General features: G+C 51.4%; 2 protein-coding genes and 1 long non-coding RNA gene across 4 annotated transcripts in view; 1 reads left to right on the top strand and 2 right to left on the bottom strand.

Moving 5' to 3' along the window:
- LOC146782783 (uncharacterized) overlaps positions 1-1,830 on the top strand; it is a 75,214-nt gene extending 73,384 nt beyond the window's left edge. Inside the window, exon 2 of the long non-coding RNA XR_014971917.1 lies at positions 909-1,830. This is a non-coding gene — a long non-coding RNA (uncharacterized LOC146782783). The remainder of the gene's footprint in view (positions 1-908) is intronic.
- Positions 1-21,575, bottom strand: part of LOC146782782 (uncharacterized) — a 150,978-nt gene that overhangs the window by 92,601 nt on the left and 36,802 nt on the right. The gene's annotated exons all lie outside the window — the stretch shown is intronic.
- Positions 695-21,575, bottom strand: part of LOC146782781 (vomeronasal type-2 receptor 26-like) — a 140,114-nt gene continuing 119,233 nt past the window's right edge. The window contains exon 4 of the mRNA XM_085636833.1: positions 695-1,792. Within this exon, the coding sequence (XP_085492959.1) occupies positions 849-1,792 (944 nt within the window). The 3' untranslated portion in view covers positions 695-848. The remainder of the gene's footprint in view (positions 1,793-21,575) is intronic.

Genomic DNA, 21,575 nt, shown 5'->3' with positions numbered 1-21,575 from the left:
TGGCATAATGTGATTTTTAAGCAGGTAATTATAAAGATAAAAGAGAAACAAGTCCCAGAATGCAGTGTTCTGTTGGCAAAGTGCCAAGACTGCCATACACGTGACAGCATGATGGGAAATACAAATTTCCGTGTCACACATTTTGTTTTTATAAATTTACAATTGAAAGGCATTCGGAGAGAGAGGCTCTCAGAATCCTACAGCCATGGGCCACGAACCATGGTGTAGATTCAAGCACAGATTTTTGGAGTGCAAAATCAGCAACTTACCCACTAGGCCACATTGCTTAGCAAAACGAATAATTTATTGGCACAAACAGTTTTAATTTTCTCTTCTGTACTTATGTTGTGCCTTCTTCTCTATGCTTGTTTTAATCAATGCGACGGTTCCACTGGTTCTTTTTCATCGTTTTATCCTGCTCCTCTATTTGCCTCGATTGTTGTCTACATTAATATTTTTCTCATTATCTCTCCTTTTATTTGTTCTCTTTGCTGCTCTTTCTTTCTCCCGTCTATATATATATATATATGTATATAACTACCCACACACACATATGCACACACAAACATATATAGTCCCTGGGGCTCACACTTGTGGTTTTGATCTCCATGCCCCTTGCCCACTGCTTATTGGTGGTTACGGTGACAACATTCCATGAGCAGATATTCCCACCACCAGTACCCTTTCGCCATCTTCTGATAGTGCCTGAACTTTGTCCATGATAAACGCAACCACTGGTTCTTTCACAAGTTAACACCCTTTTGGCAGCTGCTATATGGAAGAGGGATTGTGTCTACAGAAACCCTCCTTGAGACGCCAGACCAACAGCCATGACATTGTTTTGTGTCCTACAATCTGTGTGCAACAATTGTTTTATTCAGTTTTGTCTTTGTTGTCCCTTTTCCCAGGAGGTACGTCTTGGTGTTCATATTGGGCCTCAGCAGGATGATGTAACACTTGGGAGCAAACATGCACATGACCAAGCCGGTGCTTGATGCCAAGATGGCGAATATCTCTACTGCAACCATGTGCTTCCCCCGGGTGGTTAGGTAGGCCGGGATGAAAGAGATCCACACACTTCCACACACCAACATGCTGAAGGTGATATGTTTGGCCTCATTGAAGCTATCCGGCAACTTTCGGGCAAAGAAGGCAATCACAAAGCTGATCCCCGCGAGGAGGCACATGTATCCCAGCATGCACCAGAAGGCTTTTGTTGACCCTTCATTGCATTCAATGATGATCTTTCCCAACTGTGATGTCATATTCTTTTCTGGGAATGGGGTCCAGTTAGCCAACCATAATGTACAGAGCATCACTTGAAGAAGGGTGCTGAAGAAGACCACACTGTTGGGCAACTTTGGGCCGACACATCTCTTAAGTTGACTGTTGGGTTTTGTGGCTTTAAATGCAAAGACCACCACTGTGGTTTTGGCCAAGATGCAAGAAAGGCTGAATGTAAACATGATTCCAAAAGCAGCTTGACGCAGCATGCAGGTCCATGCACTTGGGTGTCCAATGAAGATCAGGGGACAGAGGTAGCAGGAAGCGAGAGCCAGCAGGAGGACATAGCTGAGAGCTCGGTGGTTGGCCTTGACGATGGGCGTGTCCTGGTGCTTTATGAAGATCAGCAAGATGGTGACTGGCAACAGAGAACCGGTGACAGCCACACTGGCTAGCAAGGTACCCATTGGTTCAGAGACGGCGAGAAATTCAACCTCCTTTGGCACACACTTGTCTCTGCCTTGATTGGGCCATTGGTCATCTGGACATTTCACACACTCTGTAGAATCTGAAATATTAGAAATACAAGTAGCTTCTTTACTAGAACAGTTTGCTTTTATTGGAGGGGGTTGCTAACTTGGCAGTGTTTTAGCATGTGCTTTACTTGCTGTGGAGAGTGTTAACTCACACAGACCCTGGAATCTGAAAAGCAGAAATTCCATTTGAGGACCCAATGCAAAGCAACATAGTGAATTTGAGTAGATGGTGTGGTTTGCGCCTGGGCACCACAAGACTCAAAGTCCCTCTGCCCTTCTCTCTCAATGTTGTTTTTTTGTATTCTAAGATGGCTACTTCATACTGTCCCTGTAGGAAGGTAGGATCCTTCTGCATGGTTACCCCCACTTTTTGGTGGTGCTAAGCTGTTTTTAGATTAGAGTGTCTGGGATCCAACTAATCAGGACCCCAGTCTCTCTGCTTTCTCCCTTAAACTGTTCTGTTCATTACCTAGTGTGAGAAGCTGGCCTGGTATATGATGTACACTTATGTAAGTGGACACCTTAGAGCAGTCCAGACAACTCTTATGGGGATTTAAGAGGTCTAAAACAACCTTAGAAATCTCTCTAAATGGTAGCTGTGGAGAGCAGCCTTCAGGCTTCGTCCAGAAGGAGTGTAAAGCACCTTATTTTACCAGAATGCAATCTTATGGTGTAGATTAAGTGAAAAATAACCAACACAGGTGATGGGTTTCCACAGCTCCCAAGGCCTGCCCTGCCCTCTCACCAAGTTTGAGGCCAGTATCCCTCATGGGGGTTGCAATAACCGAACCCCTGTGCACGGCGTCAACTTGCAGTTGCAAAGGCTTGTTGACTTCTTTCCAAGAAGATCTTTGGGCTCCAAGTAGCCCCAACCTTGAGCACCTCCAGTGACCAGAATCTTCAGCCACACTGCATCGTGGCCTGCATCTTTTTGGTGAGCTGTTTGAGGTCTTCTCGTGACACCAGTGCATCCGGCCTGTAGGTCCACTTGAGGGTCACCGTTGTTTCTTTTGGGTTCCCCTGATTGCTCGGCCCTGCCCTGACTTCCCTGCCTTTGGTGAGTCTCCTGGACCTTGCTGGTCCCGACGTTGCTCCTTCTTCAATTCCTGCGTTGGTTGCTTTTGCAAGGCTTGTAGGTACCCCGCCGGACACCGACCCGTCAGCACTTGACATCCTTCGTGGGACAGCTAGTGCACAGCTCCTGGTCCGCCTCAACGTCGCCTGGTCCTCACAGCTACAAAGTCAAGGTCACCGTCATCCATCCTTCAACACCCGACATCGGAGGGCATTCATCTTCCGAGTCTCCTGGTCACTCCTGAGTGACATAGACTTTGTCCCCTCTGCTTGCAGGTACCTCTCATCTAGAATCTCTCCTTGGATTCCACTTTCCTGAAGTCCTCCATTGGGTTTGACGGCGGTTTCCGACACCACTTCACACGTATGCACCCTGCTTCCCCAGTGTAGGTAACATGGGTACTAGGGTATCCACGGATGGGGTGGCTCTCCAACCTTGCGTCTTTCATGGGGTTTCTTCAGGGTCCACTTGGAAGGGTCCGTAATCTTTAAAAATCCAACCGTGACTTACACGTAGAGTTGTACCGAACATGTGGTCATGTTCCCACACTGCCCAGCTCTCTGTGAGGTCCCTATCTACTCACCTTGGGTGGTTCCTTGGGTCTCCAGCACTCCTACATCCTCTCGACATTGTCTTGACCCTAGTCGTGGTTCTTATACCACTTTCTTAGTATATGGTTTGGTCTCCCCCTGGGACCACTGTGTATTTCATGCTATTTACTGTGTTTCTTTGCTAAAGTATTGTGTGCATTGTGCATATCTCCGGGTAGGAGATATTTCTATGTGTTAGAGAGTATTATATATTAAATCCCTATATTTTTTATAAATACTATGTGTGGTTCTTTTTCACTTAATCTGTACTATAGGATTGCATTCTGGTAAAACAAGCTGCTTTACACTTCTTCTGGACTGAGCCTGAAGGCTGCTCTCCACAGCTTCCACTTAGAGAGCTTTCAAAGGTTGTCTAAGACCTATTAAATCACCATAAGGGTTGTCTGGACTGGTGCAAGGTGTCCATTTACCTAAGTGTACATCATATTTGTTAGAACCGGCGGTCTCTAGTTGGCAGAGGTATACACTTGTGACAAATAGGGACCCACCTTCTCTAGTCAGGGCAAGGGGATTACACACTCAGATAACCCCAGCTCACCCCCTTGGTAGCTTGGCAGAGCAGACAGGCTTATCTCAGAGGCAGTGTGTTAAGCATTTATGACCACATCCAGTAATAAAGTGAATACACTACAAATGGACGCAACACAGGAGTTATTATAAAAATAGTATTTTTATATAAGGCTTAGCACAAGACCAAATAACGACAAAAATATACCACAATCTTAATAAATACTCTTTGGAAGGAAAAATAATAGTTCAGGTAAAGTTTCTTCTTAGGAAATAGTTCTTTAGCAACAAAAGTAAGTATTCTTCTGAAAACACAGTTCTTGGCAACAATGTGACCCCACCAGGAGTCACACGACGTCGAGTTTACGATATTCCCAAGGTTCGGCGTCGACCGCGAGGAGCGCTACGTCGAGCCTGGAGTTGCAACAGAACCCACAACCACAGTACCTTTGGAAATGAAGAAAAACGATGATCCACGGCGTCGAGATGTCAGCGTCGAGGTCGGCGTCGATCGTGCCTCAGATTCGGGTCGATCCGCAGCGGCGTCGAGAGGTGTCGGGCCGGAGCAGCGCTCACGGCGTCGAGAAGGGCGTCGCGTCGATGCGATCAGCAGCGGTGTCGAGACGGGGTCGCTTGGAGCTGGAGCCAAACTCACTACTCACTGGCGTCGATACCGGCGTCAAGACGGGGTCACTTGGAGATGGAGCCAAACTCACTACTCACTGGCGTCGCTACTGGCGTCGATCGGGCCCGGCAGCCGGCGTCGAAGGCTCGGAACACTGGAGCCGTTACTCACGATGTCAAGCTGGATTCGGCGGCGTCGGCGACGTCGAGACTGCAGATTTCCCCTGTGCACTGGAAACAACACGTTCCAGCAACTAGTAATCCAGCAGAGGGTGAAGTCCTTTGGCCCTGTGACTTCAACAGGAGGCTGGCACTCTTCCAGCCCTTGGAGATTTTCTTGCAAGCTTGAGAGTACACACCAAGTTCCTCTAACCTTGTTCCTTGGCAAAAATAAAGAAGCAGCTTCAGGTTCCCCCCAGCAAACAGCACACTGGCAGAAGGGGGAGGCAAGTCCTTGGATCAGCAGGCTTCTTGTCCTTGGTAGAGGTTTCCTTGTCAGAAGTGATCTAAGTTCTTTGGTTCAGGGGTCCTTCTTTTATACCCCTTTTCTGCTTTGTTCCCTTTGTCCAAGCAGGGAAATTCCCCCCATCCTAGGTTTGTTGTGGGTGTTGCCAGGCCAAGGCACCTGGCCTATTAACTGAGCAGGGCAGGGTCATCAGCCGCCCAGCAGGAGGTGGAGCGAGTATTGTCACTGGCAGGGGCAGGGCTATCAGTCGCCCGGCAGGAGGTGGAGCCAACATTGTGTCAGGCAGGGCAGGCTATCGGGGACTACTCTTCCCCCACTCTAAGTGTAGATGCCTCATTCACCCCACACTGACTCATTCAGACCTCTGGAGCCACCCAGCCCCTGACACACACACCAAACCAGCAGAGACCGGTGGATAGTTGGACAAGAAAATAGCCACTTTCTAAAAGGGCTATTTTCAAACACAGAATTTAAAAACCATCCATCCTATAGGGTGTGTTATTAAATTCTGAGTTCAGGGATACTAAACTCGACCTGCTACCATGCTCCCTGAGTCAGATAGATTATAATGGAGTTAATAATCAGTCTGCTTGGGGCGTGGCCAAGCCGCGAGCTGAGATGGCCGCGCGGCGTTGAAGCTCCGCCATCGACCCGGCGCAAACCCTGATTTCCTCGCCCTCCTGATGCGGGCGCGGGGCGCCCGACACCGCCGCTGATCCTCCTACGGCCCCGGAGCGCGCCAGGATGCAGACCGGACCTCTCGTGGCACTGGGACGTCCGGCGAAGACCACATCACCCTGAGGCCCAAGATGGCGGGCTGATCCGGGGATTGGGGACGCGAGTGCGTGGAAGGCGGCCGGCCGAGAGACAGGTACCCGGGGGGGTCAGAGGGGGGGGGGGGCATTGAGCACCGTGGTGCTGTCTGGCGGGGGCCTGCTTCTCTCCCTGTGCCGTTGCGGGCCAGAGGGCGACCGGGCGCTCGGCTCTCGCCCTGCGCTCCGGGCGCGGCCTCGCTCGTTGTCTCCTCCCTGGGGCCCCGGGCTAATTCGATCGGGGAACCTGGGAGGGGTGGCGGGACGGCCTGCTAGCGGTGGGGGGGGGGCGGTTGGGGCTCGGCGCTGGGCCTGGCACCCGGGTTGTCTCTGCCTCGGTCCTTGGGCCCTCTCCGGGTGTGCCATGTGTTCTGCGGCCGGTTTGCGCGGTCCTCCCTTGCCCCTTCCGGCGGTGCCGAGTCGCGGCTGCTGAGTACATCGTGCTGGTGCCCCCGATGCTCCATCGGGACCCTGCTGGCTACATATAGTGGTGGCCCTTGCCTGCTACACAGCGAAGTCGAGACCTGTCCGGTACCTGGTGGGCACAACAACGCCCGTGGACCAGAGCTGCTTGGCTGAGGATTGGCCTGCGCTGCTGGACTGACGCTCCATTGTACCTGTGCCACCCTTGCTCTACACACAACTGGCTGGTGGCCGTCTGGTGGTTGGGGGCATGGGTCGCAAAGATCCAAAGCAGAAAACGTTGCAGTTCGAGAAACTATCTGAGCAGCCCGCGGAGAGCCGCCCTGACATGCCGGACCCTGCTGGTGGCGCGACCGGTGGCTCGACGGCCCGTGCCCCATCCCCGGACTGGCTACAGGAGATGCGTGCCGGCTTCAGGGCCCTGGATGGGCGCTTTGATGCCCTGGATAAGACTCTGGAGACTATGGGGACCAAAATCCAGGCTCACGACAAGCGTTTAGGGGTGGCTGAGGCCCGGATCTCTGCAGTGGAGGATAGATCGGTGCAGGAGACCAAAAGGGTGGAAAGACTGGAGCGCATATTGAAAGAAGTGGCCAGCAAAAACGAGGACTTGGAATCGCGCAGTCGGCGCAACAACGTGCGAATTATTGGGGTGCCGGAATCCACGACCACTGGCAGGCTTGACGTTTTTGTGGAACATCTGTTGGCTGACATCTTTGGGAGAGAATCCTTCACTCCGGGCTTCGTGGTGGAACGAGCTCACCGCTCCCTGGGGCCGAGACCTAACCCAGGGCTTCCGCCTCGCCCGCTTATTGCCCATATTATGAACTTCCGAGACCGCGACACTGCCTTGCGGCTTGCCAGAGAGAAGGGTGAGATTACCTGGCAGGGCTCGAGACTCTCACTCTACCCAGATTTCACCGCCATGGTCCAGGAGGCCAGGCGTAAGTATGCGGGGGTGAAGGCGGTGCTCCGGAACCTGGGCCTCAAATATGGCATGCTCTACCCGGCCCGGCTGCGGGTCGAGATAGATGGCCGAGATCGGCTCTTTGACAATCCCACTGAGGTACAGGACTTCTGCCGTAACTACAAGCCGCGCAGAGGCCCGCCGGGAGGGGATGAGGGCGGACGGTCTCCCCCTGGTAGTGGGTCTGCGGGAAGCCAGGACCTGTTTTTGACCTCCGGTGTCGGCTGAGACGGCGCCCGTAACCTAACTTTGTTCTATTTGACTCTGGCTATCTGGGGACGTATTAACATTTGGAGTATACTTGTACTGCAGCGCTGGGTTGATTGCGGATCGTTGTCACCCCCCTTTGGTTGAAACCGTTGGGATCTTTTTTGGTTGCGATGCTCTGCCTCTTCCTGTTTGGTTACACTTGGTATTACTGTTTAGAGCTATGTTTTTTTCTTCTAGGTTTGGGACTGCCCCACGATTGCGTGGTTTGGCTGGGTGGTGGGAGGGGGGTAGGGGTAAGCAATTTTGATCCTTCTGATATGGCTGTGTGTGAACGAACTTTATTGATACACGGAGACATTCCGCCTTTCTGGCTCCCATCACCTGCAGACTGGCATCAATGGCCCATATAGGTTTGAATGAAGCTCCTCTCAATCTATCGTTAATGACTTGGAATGTACGGGGCCTAAACAACCGGAGTAAATGCAAACAGATACTGCACTACTTAAATCGGCACCGGGTTGACATCGCGTTTCTTCAAGAGACTCACCTGCACGCCCCGATGTCCGCCCGCTTTGCAGCTTCCTGGGGCGCTCACCGATACTTTGCCAATTACAGTAATTACGCTAGAGGCACCGCGGTGCTGATCCATAAGAGAGTCCCGTTTCAGTGCCAGACGTTTCTGGGAGACAGGGAGGGACGCTACTGCATTGTGAAAGGGGTGTTGATGGGTCATGTGGTCACTCTTGTCTGTGTGTATGCTCCTAACACTGATTCCCCAGACTTTTTCCATGCGCTTGCGGCCCAACTGGTAACCCTTGCGCCGGCTGGTATCCTACTTGGCGGCGACTTAAACATGTTGCTGGATGTGGGGCTGGATAGCACTTCTGGGGCCGCAGATTCTAAGCCTAGAGCAAGGCGCGCGTTCCTGGACCTCTGCCGTCGGTTCTCGCTGACTGATATATGGCGCAGGCGCAATCCAAGCACTACTGAATACACACACTTCTCAGGGCAACACAACACTTGGACCAGAATTGACTACTGGCTCCTCTCCCCGGGCCTGTCCCCTTGGTTCCGCGTGTTGAGGACGTTCCCGAGAACGTACTCGGACCATTCTCCGGTCTTACTGGGGTTAGACGTTCCTCGGCCTGAGGGTTTTGAGCGGCAGTGGCGTTTCCCCGGGAGGGCGCTTTTAGACGACCTCTTTGTACATGAGGTTTCCGAGGCGATAGAGGACTACTTCACCATTAACACTGGCTCGGTGGACTCGTGGGCGGTACTCTGGGAAGGGTTCAAGGCCTATATCAGAGGGGTTTGCATAGCTAAACATGCAGGGGTCCTGAAGGTATTGCGCACAACAATCACACAACTGGAGACACAGCTAGACGCGATAGACACTGAGGCACAGCGGGCGCCCTCTGACGAGGTGTTTACCAGGCGCTTACGCCTGCTGTCCGACTTCCGGGAAGCCGCGGACAGGGAGATCCTCTATCTGGGGAAATACCATGTTGCTCGTAGGTACGGAGAGGGGGATCGGCCAGGGCGCACGCTAGCGCAGGCTCTGAGACCACCATACAGCAAGTCCCTGATCGCCGAGGTGCGGGGCACGGATGGTGCGCTCCGCACGACGCCCGCTAAGATCTGGGACGAATTCCTGGCCTACTACACTGATCTATATACCACCAAGTTGGGGAACTCCGCAGCCGCTCGTGAGGCCTATCTATCGGAAATCGCTCTTGTGTTCCTGGATAGGGGCATGCAGGAGTTCATGGCGGAACCCATAACGGTGGCGGAAGTGCGAGGGGCGATCAAAGTGCTTCGGGGCTCTTCAGCCCCGGGCCTCGATGGCTTCTCCGGTGATTTTTACAAGGCCTTTTCTGATCTGCTGGCGCCCAAGCTAATAGAGGTTTATGCGGAGGCTTTGGAGCGCGGCTCCCTCCCGTCTACTCTTGGTGAGGCAGTCATAGTGCTGCTCCCGAAACCGAATAAGGACCCGTCGTTGTGTGGGTCGTACAGGCCCCTCTCCCTCTTAAACACCGACTATAAGATCTTGGCCAAAATAGTGGCCAACAGGCTTTCCCAACTGATGGAATTCATTATATCGCCCGCACAATCTAGCTTTGTCCCCCGTCGCTCGACGTCACTGAATTTGCGAACGCTCTTCACGGTTCTGCACAGAATTAACCCGACCACACCTGCTGCGGCGATCCTCCTCGACACTGAAAAAGCGTTTGACTCCTTAGAATGGCCTTTCTTTCTTTCCGTCATGGAGCGCATGGGCATGCCTGCGAACTTCCTAGCTACTACTAGACTCCTCTATAGTCGCCCTACGGCCCGTTTGCGTATCAACGGCACGCTATCTCGCCCATTCTCGCTCACGCGCGGTACACGGCAGGGTTGTCCGCTTTCACCGCTCTTGTTCATTTTGGCTATGGACCACCTGATCCGGCATTTCCAGGAGCGGCACCTTCACAGGGGTCTCCAGTTTCGGACGGGCCCCTTGCTTGCCTCTCTCTATGCAGATGACACAATCCTGTACGTCAGAGAACCGCAGGCCAACCTTGCTCCCTTGATACATGAGATCCTTCGTTTCAGTAGCCACTCGGGACTGGGCATAAACTGGCATAAGTCCATCATCTTCCCGTTGACTAGCGGCACCTCCCCATGGCCGTGTGAGTTCCCGTGCTCGGACTCGGTACGGTACTTGGGCATACAAATACATTTGAGCATGGACGAAATTATCCGCCTCAATTATGGCCACGCGATTGCGCGGCTGGAGACGCAGGTGGCTGGGTGGCTGCGGCTCCCGCTCTCTATGTCAGCTAGGATAGCCATTCTCAAAATGGTAGTGCTCCCCAAATTTTTGTATCTTTTCAATAACATCCCTGTTCCTCTTACCCGGGCCTTCTTTTCCACCCTGCGGTCCCTCCTGATTAGACTGGTCTGGGGCGGGAAGCACCCCCGGATCCGCTGGACGACTCTCACACTGGATCGAGGAGGCCTTGGAGTGCCTGATCTCTATTTATACTACCTTGTAGCTCAATGTGCACATGCCTATGCCTGGTATCACCCGGACGCTCGAATCCCCTTCCTTCGCCCAGAGGCGGATTTTGTCCTCCCGGGTCGCTTGTCGGCGGTGTTGCCCAAAGGTGTCCCCAGAGACCCGGTGGATATTCAAACGGTATCCACTACCAGCTGGGCTTGGAACAGACTCTCGCGCTACTTAGCTCACCCTCTGCTGTATTCCTCTTCTCTCCCGATACCCAACCCTGGGTTACTACCGGGCACGGATGAGGCACTGGTGCAGCGAACGTTAACCAAATTTAACCTCACCAGGATTGGGGATTTATACCCGGGTGGGCACATTTTCTCGGCATCGGAGGACGCGCGATTCAGTGAGGCTACGTTCATGGACCGGTTCGTTCTTCGCCGGCTCTATTGCGCCGCGAGAGCGGAAATTAAGGGATTTCCCCTTGAGCCGGCTTCCTTGGAACCCCTCACCACCCTGATTGATAACGATACGGGGGCCCATATTGTTTCTAAGCTGTACAAGACGTGTGCAGCTCGGGTCCCATGTGCGGATGATCGGGCGCGGGAATAGTGGGGGACAGACTTGGGTAGGCCTATCACGGACGAACAATGGACGGCATGCTGCAAAGTCACCGACACGGTATCACTGAACAGTCGGCACAAACTCCTACACTATAAATTCCTGTGCCGTTGGTATATGACCCCTGATAGACTCCATTCCATTGATCCCGCGCGACCACACACATGCTGGAAATGCTCTGCACCACATGCTGATTTTGCACACATGTCCTGGACGTGTCCGAGACTGCAGTCATTCTGGACACAGGTTTACAAGATCCTAGAAGAGATGCTAGAGCTTACACTGGTTCCCACTCCTGAGGTCGCATTGTTGGGTTATACCGTAAATTTCCCTAAGAATGTCCGTAAACTGGCCTCTCTGGGGCTTCTACTTGCCAAGAGGGAGATTGCCAGGCACTGGGGGGGGTAAAACGGCTCCCACGTCCAGGACATGGCTTACTGCCATGGCTTTCAGTAGCACGAATAGCGAGATCTACTCTAGTCTCCTCCCCGCAGTGGCGCGTCCTAGGGACATCTGGGGCCCTTATAGAACATATATTGCAGGCTTACCTGGCTCAACCCCGCCATCCTCGAATCCCGGAATAGTTCCCACGGGAGTGGGGTAGGTTGTGCTGCACCAATGTTACGCAGATGGAGTGGTCATGTGATGGTTGGGACACGGGGGTATTCGGTGCCTGGGGTCAGGTGAGGTTGACTACATGGCTTTTTCCCATGACCGAGATATGATCAGGGGAAGGGGGTGGCTTTGGAACCCTAGGGATAGATCCTTGGTCAGAGATCCTCCTGTTTCAGGTCGGACAGATGTTGATGATGGATTGGTAAATGGGGTCTTGATGTCTGATGCATTGATGATGTGGTATTGTTTATCTAAGAACCGGAAATGTCACAATGTTGCTCCTTACTTGCTTTCTGTTGAACGCACAGCCGCAACCTTTGTCTTGTTTGATTTTTCTAATCTCAATAAAACTTAAAAAAAAAAAAAATAATAATAATAATCAGTCTGCTCATTCTGGCCTAAGGGAGGCAGGTAGCCCTTCAATAGTGAAAAACGAAAATGGCTGTAATTCACTATTAGGTCATGCCACACACATCAGGGCATGACCTACCATTTACCCACAATGCACCCAGCCCTAGGGCCTACCATAGAGGTGTCTGAAATGTGGCAAAGTGAAGGTTTTAGAGACTGGCAAGTAGGTTTCCTTGCCAAGTCGACATGGCAGTCAGGGACTGCACGCAGGCTCTGCGGTGGCAGGCCTGGGACACATTTGATAAGCTGCTTCTGTGGGTGGCACAACCAGTGCTGCAAGCCCACCAGCAGCAGTTAACTTACATGCCCTTGGCACACACGGTGCACTAGACTAGGGTCTGAACAGTAAGTTAACCAAGCCAATCATGGTAACACCAATCAATGTATCAATTTAACATAGGGAGAACTTGCACTGTGGCACTGATCAGCAGTGGCACAGTGCCCAAAGCAATATTCAAGCAAAAACATCGTAAACAGCGGAGGCCAACAGAAAAAAATGGAGGAGAGACTCATGCCAATGATGCCAGGTCTAACAATATTCCAGGCCATCTTCTCACAGTCCCTCTTCTAGGGGCATATTTACAAATTGAGTGGTGCAGCATTTCATTAAGCCAAGAAGGCTAACACCACGCTCCATCACTTTAGAAGCACAGTGGTGCACCATATTTACATGAATATGGGGCAGCCCTGCATTTCCCCCTGCACTGGCACTAAATTTAACTGCCTAGCACCAATGCAGGCACCCTTGCACCATATTGCAAGGGTGTCTGTGTTGCAGGGGACGATTGTTTATGTGCAGGAAGGTGTCCCTTCCTGCACATAAACAATCTATAAATGGCGTTTTGTAATTTCTAGGTGTGCTGCTCAATGCAGCACACATGGAAACAGCAAAAACGAGGAGCAAATAAACATTTCTCCTCGTTTCGTCAGGGTAAGACCAGGTTTTCCCTGGTCTTAATTTTGACGCTGCCCCATATTTACAGCACCCTTGTAAATATGGGGCAGCGTCAAAATCAATTGGTGTTGCGGTGGAACGCCCACAGCAAGACCCATTGCCCTCCCCTTTCACACTAAGTATAGCGTGAAAGGGTGCCTTATTCACAAGGCAGCGTTAAGCCACCTTAAGTGGCTTAACGCTGCCTTGTGAGTAAGGTGAGTAAGGCAAAGCCCCCATCGCCACCACAATCATCCTGAAAAGTGACGTTGTGGTGGTGATAGGGGCTTGTAAATATGCCCCCTAGTGTTTAGTGGGTGGCTCAGGACACTCTGGCTGGTCCTTACATTGCCAGAGTTTTTCTAGTGCAACATTGTGGGGTGTTTTTTTAAATTTCAGTTTCTAGGTCACAATGGTAGGTAGAGGAACAAGAAGCAGACTGGTAGTTCTGAAAAAAAGGAACATTGGTCAGGTTTTTCTGGGAAAGTGAGAAAGAGAGGTACAGGGGGGTATTGAAGAGCTGATAGGTGGGGATTCCCTCAGAGACAAGATGGGGAGGACCTACAGTGCCTAATTTGTAAATTAAGTGCTGTTGCCGAAAAGTTTTCATAGTAGGCCACATCCTTCTTCCACCACTAACATGGCACACCTTTAGCACTAGAGTGGCCCATTTCCCCCTCTGGTACTACCCACTGCACCAAGGATGCCACTAGCTGCCGTGCACAATTCTTCCAAAATGAATCGGCCCTGATTTCTACTTTTGGAGGTTTGGTTGTTCTCTGCAGAGAATATTTTGAAATTCGAACAGAGCAAAATGGTGAACTGTATACTAAAACGTTGACTTAATTGGGCAAAACCCCAGAGGCTCTAAGGGGGCACTAATGCAATATTCTAATACTTTTGTGGTATGCTGAGTAATCCTTAGCCATTCCAAAGGTTTATCAGCGTCTTCCCTCCCAGTAGTGTGGACATTATATCTGGCCCTGTGCCTCTTTGTTCCTAGAGAAGGCATGAGAAGAGGGAAGCAATAGAGGCTGGGTGCTGTGTGTTTTTGTTATGAAAGTCTGTCTCTAAGTTGCAGATTTTGCTCTTTGCCAAGAAGGGAGTTTTGATCGCTCATTCCCCCCACAATATAAGTTCTTATCATCTTAACCTTTGAACAGTGTAACGTGCTACAGAGTAAGCTGTCAACAATGAGTAGGCTGCTTGTCATTAACCAAAGTGGTGCCCTCACTGCCTGTGACCCCTTGGGCATACACTCATCCTACAAGCAGAGGTTGATAATGGATGCTCACCTGAGAGTCCAAGAATCAGTCTGGAGTCTGCCCCTGCAGAGTCCGGTTACTTCACTTCTCTTCCTCCAAGAATCAGTCTGGAGTCTGCCCCGTGCAGAGTCCAGTTACTTCACTCCTCTTCCTTCAAGAATCAGCCTGGAGTCTGCCCCGTGCAGAGTCCGGTTACTTCACTCCTCTTCCTTCAAGAATCAGCCTGGAGTCTGCCCCGTGCAGAGTCCGGTTACTTCACCCATCTTTCTCCAAGAATCAGTCTGGAGTCTGCCCCGTGCAGAGTCTGGTTACTTCACTCCTCTTCCTTCAAGAATCAGCCTGGAGTCTGCCCCGTGCAGAGTCCGGTTACTTCACTTCTCTTCCTCCAAGAATCAGTCTGGAGTCTGCCCCTGCAGAGTCCGGTTACTTCACTTCTGTTCCTCCAAGAATCAGTCTGGAGTCTGCCCCGCGCAGAGTCCGGTTACTTCACTCCTCTTCCTCCAAGAATCAGCCTGGAGTTTGCCCCTGCAGAGTCCGGTTACTTCACTCCTCTTCCTCCAAGAATCAGTCTGGAGTCTGCCCCTGCAGAGTCCAGTTACTTCACTTCTCTTCCTCCAAGAATCAGTCTGGAGTCTGCCCCGTGCAGAGTCCGGTTACTTCACTCCTCTTCCTTCAAGAATCAGTCTGGAGTCTGCCCCGTGCAGAGTCCAGTTACTTCACTCCTCTTCCTTCAAGAATTAGCCTGGAGTCTGCCCCGTGCAGAGTCCGGTTACTTCACTCCTCTTCCTTCAAGAATCAGCCTGGAGTCTGCCACGTGCAGAGTCCGGTTACTTCACTCCTCTTCCTCCAAGAATCAGTCTGGAGTCTGCCCCGTGCAGAGTCCGGTTACTTCACTCCTCTTCCTCCAAGAATCAGTCTGGAGTCTGCCCCGTGCAGAGTCCGGTTACTTCACTCCTCTTCCTCCAAGAATCAGTCTGGAGTCTGCCCCTGCAGAGTCCGGTTACTTCACTTCTCTTCCTCCAAGAATCAGTCGGGAGTCTGCCCCGTGCAGAGTCCGGTTACTTCACTCCTCTTCCTTCAAGAATCAGCCTGGAGTCTGCCCCGTGCAGAGTCCGGTTACTTCACTCCTCTTCCTCCAATAATCAGTCTGGAGTCTGCCCCGTGCAGAGTCCGGTTACTTCACTCCTCTTCCTCCAAGAATCTGGCTGGAGTGTGCCCCTGCAGAGTCCGGTTACTTCACTCCTCTTCCTCCAAGAATCAGTCTAAAGTCTGCCCCGTGCAGAGTCCGGTTACTTCACTCCTCTTCCTCCAAGAATCAGCCTGGAGTCTGCCCCGTGCTGAGTCCGGTTACTTCACTCCTCTTGCTTCAAGAATCAGTCTGGAGTCTGCCCCGTGCAGAGTCCGGTTACTTCACTTCTCTTCCTCCAAGAAACAGTCTGGAGTCTGCCCCTGCAGAGTCCGGTTACTTCACTTCTGTTCCTCCAAGAATCAGTCTGGAGTCTGCCCCGTGCAGAGTCCGGTTACTTCACTCCTCTTCCTCCAAGAATCAGCCTGGAGTCTGCCCCTGCAGAGTCCGGTTACTTCACTCCTCTTCCTCCAAGAATCAGTCTGGAGTCTGCCCCTGCAGAGTCCAGTTACTTCACTTCTCTTCCTCCAAGAATCAGTCTGGAGTCTGCCCCGTGCAGAGTCCGGTTACTTCACTCCTCTTCCTTCAAGATTCAGTCTGGTGTCTGCCCTGTGAAGAGTCCGGTTACTTCACTCCTCTTCCTTCAAGAATCAGTCTGGAGTCTGCCCCGTGCAGAGTCCGGTTACTTCACTCCTCTTCCTTCAAGAATCAGTCTGGAGTCTGCCCCGTGCAGAGTCCGGTTACTTCACTCCTCTTCCTCCAAGAATCAGTCTGGAGTCTGCCCCGTGCAGAGTCCGGTTACTTCACTCCTCTTCCTCCAAGAATCAGTCTGGAGTCTGCCCCGTGCAGAGTCCGGTTACTTCACTCCTCTTCCTCCAAGAATCAGTCTGGAGTCTGTCCCTGCAGAGTCCGGTTACTTCACTTCTCTTCCTCCAAGAATCAGTCGGGAGTCTGCCCCGTGCAGAGTCCGGTTACTTCACTCCTCTTCCTTCAAGAATCAGCCTGGAGTCTGCCCCGTGCAGAGTCCGGTTACTTCACTCCTCTTCCTCCAAGAATCAGTCTGAAGTCTGCCCCGTGCAGAGTCCGGTTACTTCACTCCTCTTCCTCCAAGAATCAGCCTGGAGTCTGCCCCGTGCTGAGTCCGGTTACTTCACTCCTCTTACTTCAAGAATCAGTCTGGAGTCTGCCCTGTGCAGAGTCCGGTTACTTCACTTCTCTTCCTCCAAGAAACAGTCTGGAGTCTGCCCCGTGCAGAGTCCGGTTACTTCATTCCTCTTCCTCCAAGAATCAGTCTGGAGTCTGCCCCTGCAGAGTCCAGTTACTTCACTTTTCTTCCTCCAAGAATCAGTCTGGAGTCTGCCCCGTGCAGAGTCCGGTTACTTCACTCCTCTTCCTTCAAGAATCAGTCTGGAGTCTGCCCTGTGAAAAGTCCGGTTACTTCACTCCTCTTCCTTCAAGAATCAGTCTGGAGTCTGCCCCGTGCAGAGTCCGGTTACTTCACTCCTCTTCCTTCAAGAATCAGTCTGGAGTCTGCCCCGTGCAGAGTCCGGTTACTTCACTCCTCTTCCTCCAAGAATCAGTCTGGAGTCTGCCCCGTGCAGAGTCCGGTTACTTCACTCATCTTCCTCCAAGAATCAGTCTGGAGTCTGCCCCGTGCAGAGTCCGGTTACTTCACTCCTCTTCCTCCAAGAATCAGTCTGGAGTCTGTCCCTGCAGAGTCCGGTTACTTCACTTCTCTTCCTCCAAGAATCAGTCGGGAGTCTGCCCCGTGCAGAGTCCGGTTACTTCACTCCTCTTCCTTCAAGAATCAGCCTGGAGTCTGCCCCGTGCAGAGTCCGGTTACTTCACTCCTCTTCCTCCAAGAATCAGTCTGGAGTCTGCCCCGTGCAGAGTCCGGTTACTTCATTCCTCTTCCTCCAAGAATCAGTCTGGAGTGTGCCCCTGCAGAGTCCGGTTACTTCACTCCTCTTCCTCCAAGAATCAGTCTGAAGTCTGCCCCGTGCAGAGTCCGGTTACTTCACTCTTCTTCCTCCAAGAATCAGCCTGGAGTCTGCCCCGTGCTGAGTCCGGTTACTTCACTCCTCTTACTTCAAGAATCAGTCTGGAGTCTGCCCTGTGCAGAGTCCGGTTACTTCACTACTCTTCCTCCAAGAATCAGCCTGGAGTCTGCCCCGTGCAGAGTCCGGTTACTTCACTCCTCTTCCTCCAAGAATCAGTCTGGAGTCTGCCCCGTGCAGAGTCCGATTACTTCACTCCTCTTCCTCCAAGGAGTCTGCCCCAGGCATACTGCAGTAGCCACTGCATAGATCTTCTGTGCTGATTCCGAGCATCTGTAGTAGATGTGTCCCTCTGCGCTGTAGAGGTTTCAGATCTTCTTATCAGAGCAATTGCTTGCCTCATATCCAGATGCCTTGCAGATCCAGCAAAACTTCTGCCGGCAGTCCTTAGTCATCTGTCCTTTGGTGTTGCACTTCTGGCAGGTGAAGGGTTGCCTTTGTATCTAATCTTTCCTTCACCCACTCCCAGAGTGTAGCTAGGTGGTGGGTGCTTCAGGCCGTCCTTTCTTGCTGGGTTGTGTTCCAGCCTAAGGATTGCTCGCTAGAGTGTGTACCAGATTCCTCGCCTCTCCAGCACCTTGGATGGTGCCTTCAGAGCAGGGATGCTATGTCCAAATCTGGCATATAGAGGTTGGTCATTTCCACTGTGATCCTTTTCTCCATTGATGCTAGCTGCCATCTGACCTCCCTGTTGACACTCTTGTACTGGGTTTCATCCTTTCAGCTTTCATCTTGAAACAAGCTTCAATGCTTCTTCAAGAGTGCCTCGGTGACAAGGACAGGGCAATGATGAACCCTATGCGGATGCCTGGAAGCTCAGCACATGAGTCCCGGGGTGCCGGCTGGGGTCACCACCTTGTCCAAGAGCAGATCCCTGTCCAAGCTGGCCTCCTTGTCCTTAACTTCCCATCGCATCACCTGGAAGGGACGGCTGAACCGGTTGTACCCACTGAAGGGTTTGGGGCGTTTCCCTCTTTCATTCCTTCCTTGACGGCCCCTCTCGCATCGGGTTTGGCTGCAGTGGAGCCTTTAGGTCTCATCTCCTTGGCATCGGGGCCTGTTTGCCACCTGCCTTCCCAGCACTGGTGCTACTTTTAGCCTGGTGCCCCCAGCTGGTGCATGTGCTGCCTCCCCCGTGGGTTTGCGGTTTGGTGTCTGGGCATCCATTGTGGGTCGACAGAGTGTTGGTCATTTTTGTCAGTGTTTGCGCCTGGGTTAACGGTCCAACTGGGGATTACAGTGGGATTACGGATTGTACCTGGGGTGGTTGCCTTTAACTAGATTGACACCTGAGAGGAGCTCGCACCTCTCTGCGGACAGCACTGTGTCTGCACTGCCTGACACTGTGCAGGATTCCCAGGGCCAGGGTGGGTGTTATTGGTTTGACCCCCCCAGGAATGAATCTCCTATCCAATGCACTGAGTACTTGTAGTATGAAGTATGCTTGTGTGACTCTGTAGCACAAGCATACCATGTCATGATTCAGTGTGAGTTCCACACTCAGGAGTGCAATGGTGCCTGAGTGGTTAGTCACAACGTTATTCAGTTGCTAGATGTGCCTCGCAGACGCTGGACGCTCCTGGTTGTGGGTGTTTGAGAATTAAGACTAAAACCGTGAAACTTCACTCTTGCCTCCGTGATCTCCTCCTCACATCTTGGCGATGAGTGGAATAACCCTGCTCCCTACGCTATGCACCCACCAACCTTGAATTCTGTTGTCTCTCCGACAGTCTGGAAATTCGCTTGTCATTTCGCCAGAATCTACTTGGAGGGAGAGGATGTGGTCCGTCGGCTAGACTGCCGACTTTGGTGCTGGAAACCAGGGTTCGACCCTCGGGGTCGCGTCCACATCCTGTGATTCTGGGCAAAATCACTTAGGGGCATATTATCAAGAAACAGAGTTAAAATTATCGCCGCTTTAGCGGCAGAAAACTGCCGCTAATGATAATTTTAACTCCATGCTTGATAATATTCCCCTTAATCTCCCTGTTCCTGAATATGTAATGTAAATACGGTGCTCATGTTCAGCGCTCCAATACCTTCGGGTCGAGTTCGCGCAACAAAAAAAAAAAAGAAAAAAAAAGAAAGGTGGGCCGCACGTTTCACTGCCCTGTGTGGGGCAATTTAATCGGATCTGGAGGAATTTCATCTGACGGTGTTTGCTGGTGCGTGACGCTTCATTGGTTACAGCGTGCACATGCACAAAATTCAGGGTGACCTATCACCCTGGAAGCGTCTTTTCTATGCGCAGACCCTGGGAATTGAAGCTTTGTTCAGGCAATTATTGTTGGCTGGCAACAAATGGCTCATCGTCTGCTGCGTCTTTTTGTGCGCGTCTTCCTCCCGCGTTTTTCACCTGGTAGCACATGCACATAGCCTGGTAGCGCATGCGCACAGCCTGGTAACGCGCGCACACAGCCTGGTAACGCGTGCACACAGCCTGGTAATGTGCGCACACAGCCTGGTAACGCGTGCACACAGCCTGGTAACGCGTGAACACAGCCTAATAACAAGGACACACTTCCAACCGGCGCTTCAGAAGCACGTTGTACTGGCAAACATTTGCCCTGAAGCAACTTTTCTACTGACGCTTCAGAAGAGCGCCCCATGGGTGAGTTTATAACACTTAAGTATTGGTAGCTACATTGTGCACTCGGTTGTATTTCTTCTTGACTGTGTGTGGGCAAACTGTTGGTGGAGCTCACTTGGACCCTGATTTTCTTTGTATTTTCTACACACTACTCTTGCAATGGCCACAGCACAGCATTACGCTCAACCATCCCTACCCCTCTCTACAGCAACCAGGCAAACCCAGTATTAAATGGCACCAATAGGTGAAATGTTTTGAGAACTATTTAGTGGCCATGGATGGAGTTAGGTTTCAGCCTGAACGCCAAGTCGCAATTTTGTACAGTCGCATTGGCTTTGCAGCACAGCAGGTTTTTGAAAATCTCCCACCTATTCCTTCGCCACAAGGAAGTTCTGGTGACAGTGAAGATTGAGACCACTACCAAGAGGCATTGGCGCGCACAAGCACGCAATAGGCTGAGGAACCGATCATAATGCTTGAGAGACATAATTATTTTATGAGGAAGCAGAGCGCAGGTGAGAGCGTAGAGAAAAAGATTTCAGCCTTAAGGCTCCTAGTGGCTACATGAGCATTTGAGGCACATAGCGATATCCATATCAGACACCATTTTGTGTTTGCTTGCTTCTCTAAAAAAATCCAGGAACGGCTGCTCAGCTGCAGGAATCCCACGCTGTCGGAGGCCATTGACCCAGCAAAGGGTATTGAGTGCTCAATGATTTCAACAAAAGCAACTCATAGCGAACACTCGGTCAACGCTTTAAATGTTACTGGGGATGATTTGTGCAATACTGTTAGTACTGTAAATGTAGGCAGAGTTGGGGAACAAACTTTTAATTAGGTTTGGCTCAAAAATCTATCTTGGTAACTGTGCCAACTGCCACTCGCAAAAGATGTTCATTATGGAAAAAGGTTGCCCTTTTCCAGGTGGTGTGCAGGTCTGGCAAAAGATCCGCCTGAGTCAACAGCATAAAGGTGTCAGACTCAGTAGACATGTGCACAGAAAAGCTTAATAATGTCATATTAACTATTGAAATGGAATGCTGTCTTTGAATCCAACAAACTTAAGTGGCCATGGGGCACTGCGGTAATTGGTGATGTTGAGATTCCAGTCATGGCTGAATCAGGATCACCAATTACCATTCTGTCAGAGGTCATGTTTCTCGATAAATAGAGTAACAAAATCAAGGTAGAGCAGATGGATGTGAACCCAAAAGCGTTTGGTGAATCTGAAATAGACATGCTGGGGTACTTCATGTCCAATCTGGAATGTTTGGGTAGCTGCATTGTTACGAAGGTATATGTAGCAGTCAAGGAACGGATCATCATTGGATGGCAACAGTTAGCCAAGATGGGTCCATACCTGGTGCCGGGTTCTGAGAACCCCATATTTTTAGGTGACATTCCAAGGGCTACCCAGTGGAGTGCCTCCATGTGGTGTGTGTTGATGGTGGTTCACATGTAGATGTCGAGAATATTTTGAAACAATTCTCAAGCGTATTTCTGACAAGCTTTGGA

Source organism: Triturus cristatus, chromosome 12, assembly GCF_964204655.1.
Source record: "Triturus cristatus chromosome 12, aTriCri1.1, whole genome shotgun sequence".
In the NCBI taxonomy this organism is placed as follows: domain Eukaryota; kingdom Metazoa; phylum Chordata; class Amphibia; order Caudata; family Salamandridae; genus Triturus; species Triturus cristatus.
Note: the sequence above shows the minus strand (reverse complement) of the source record. Positions and strands in the feature narration are given on the sequence as shown.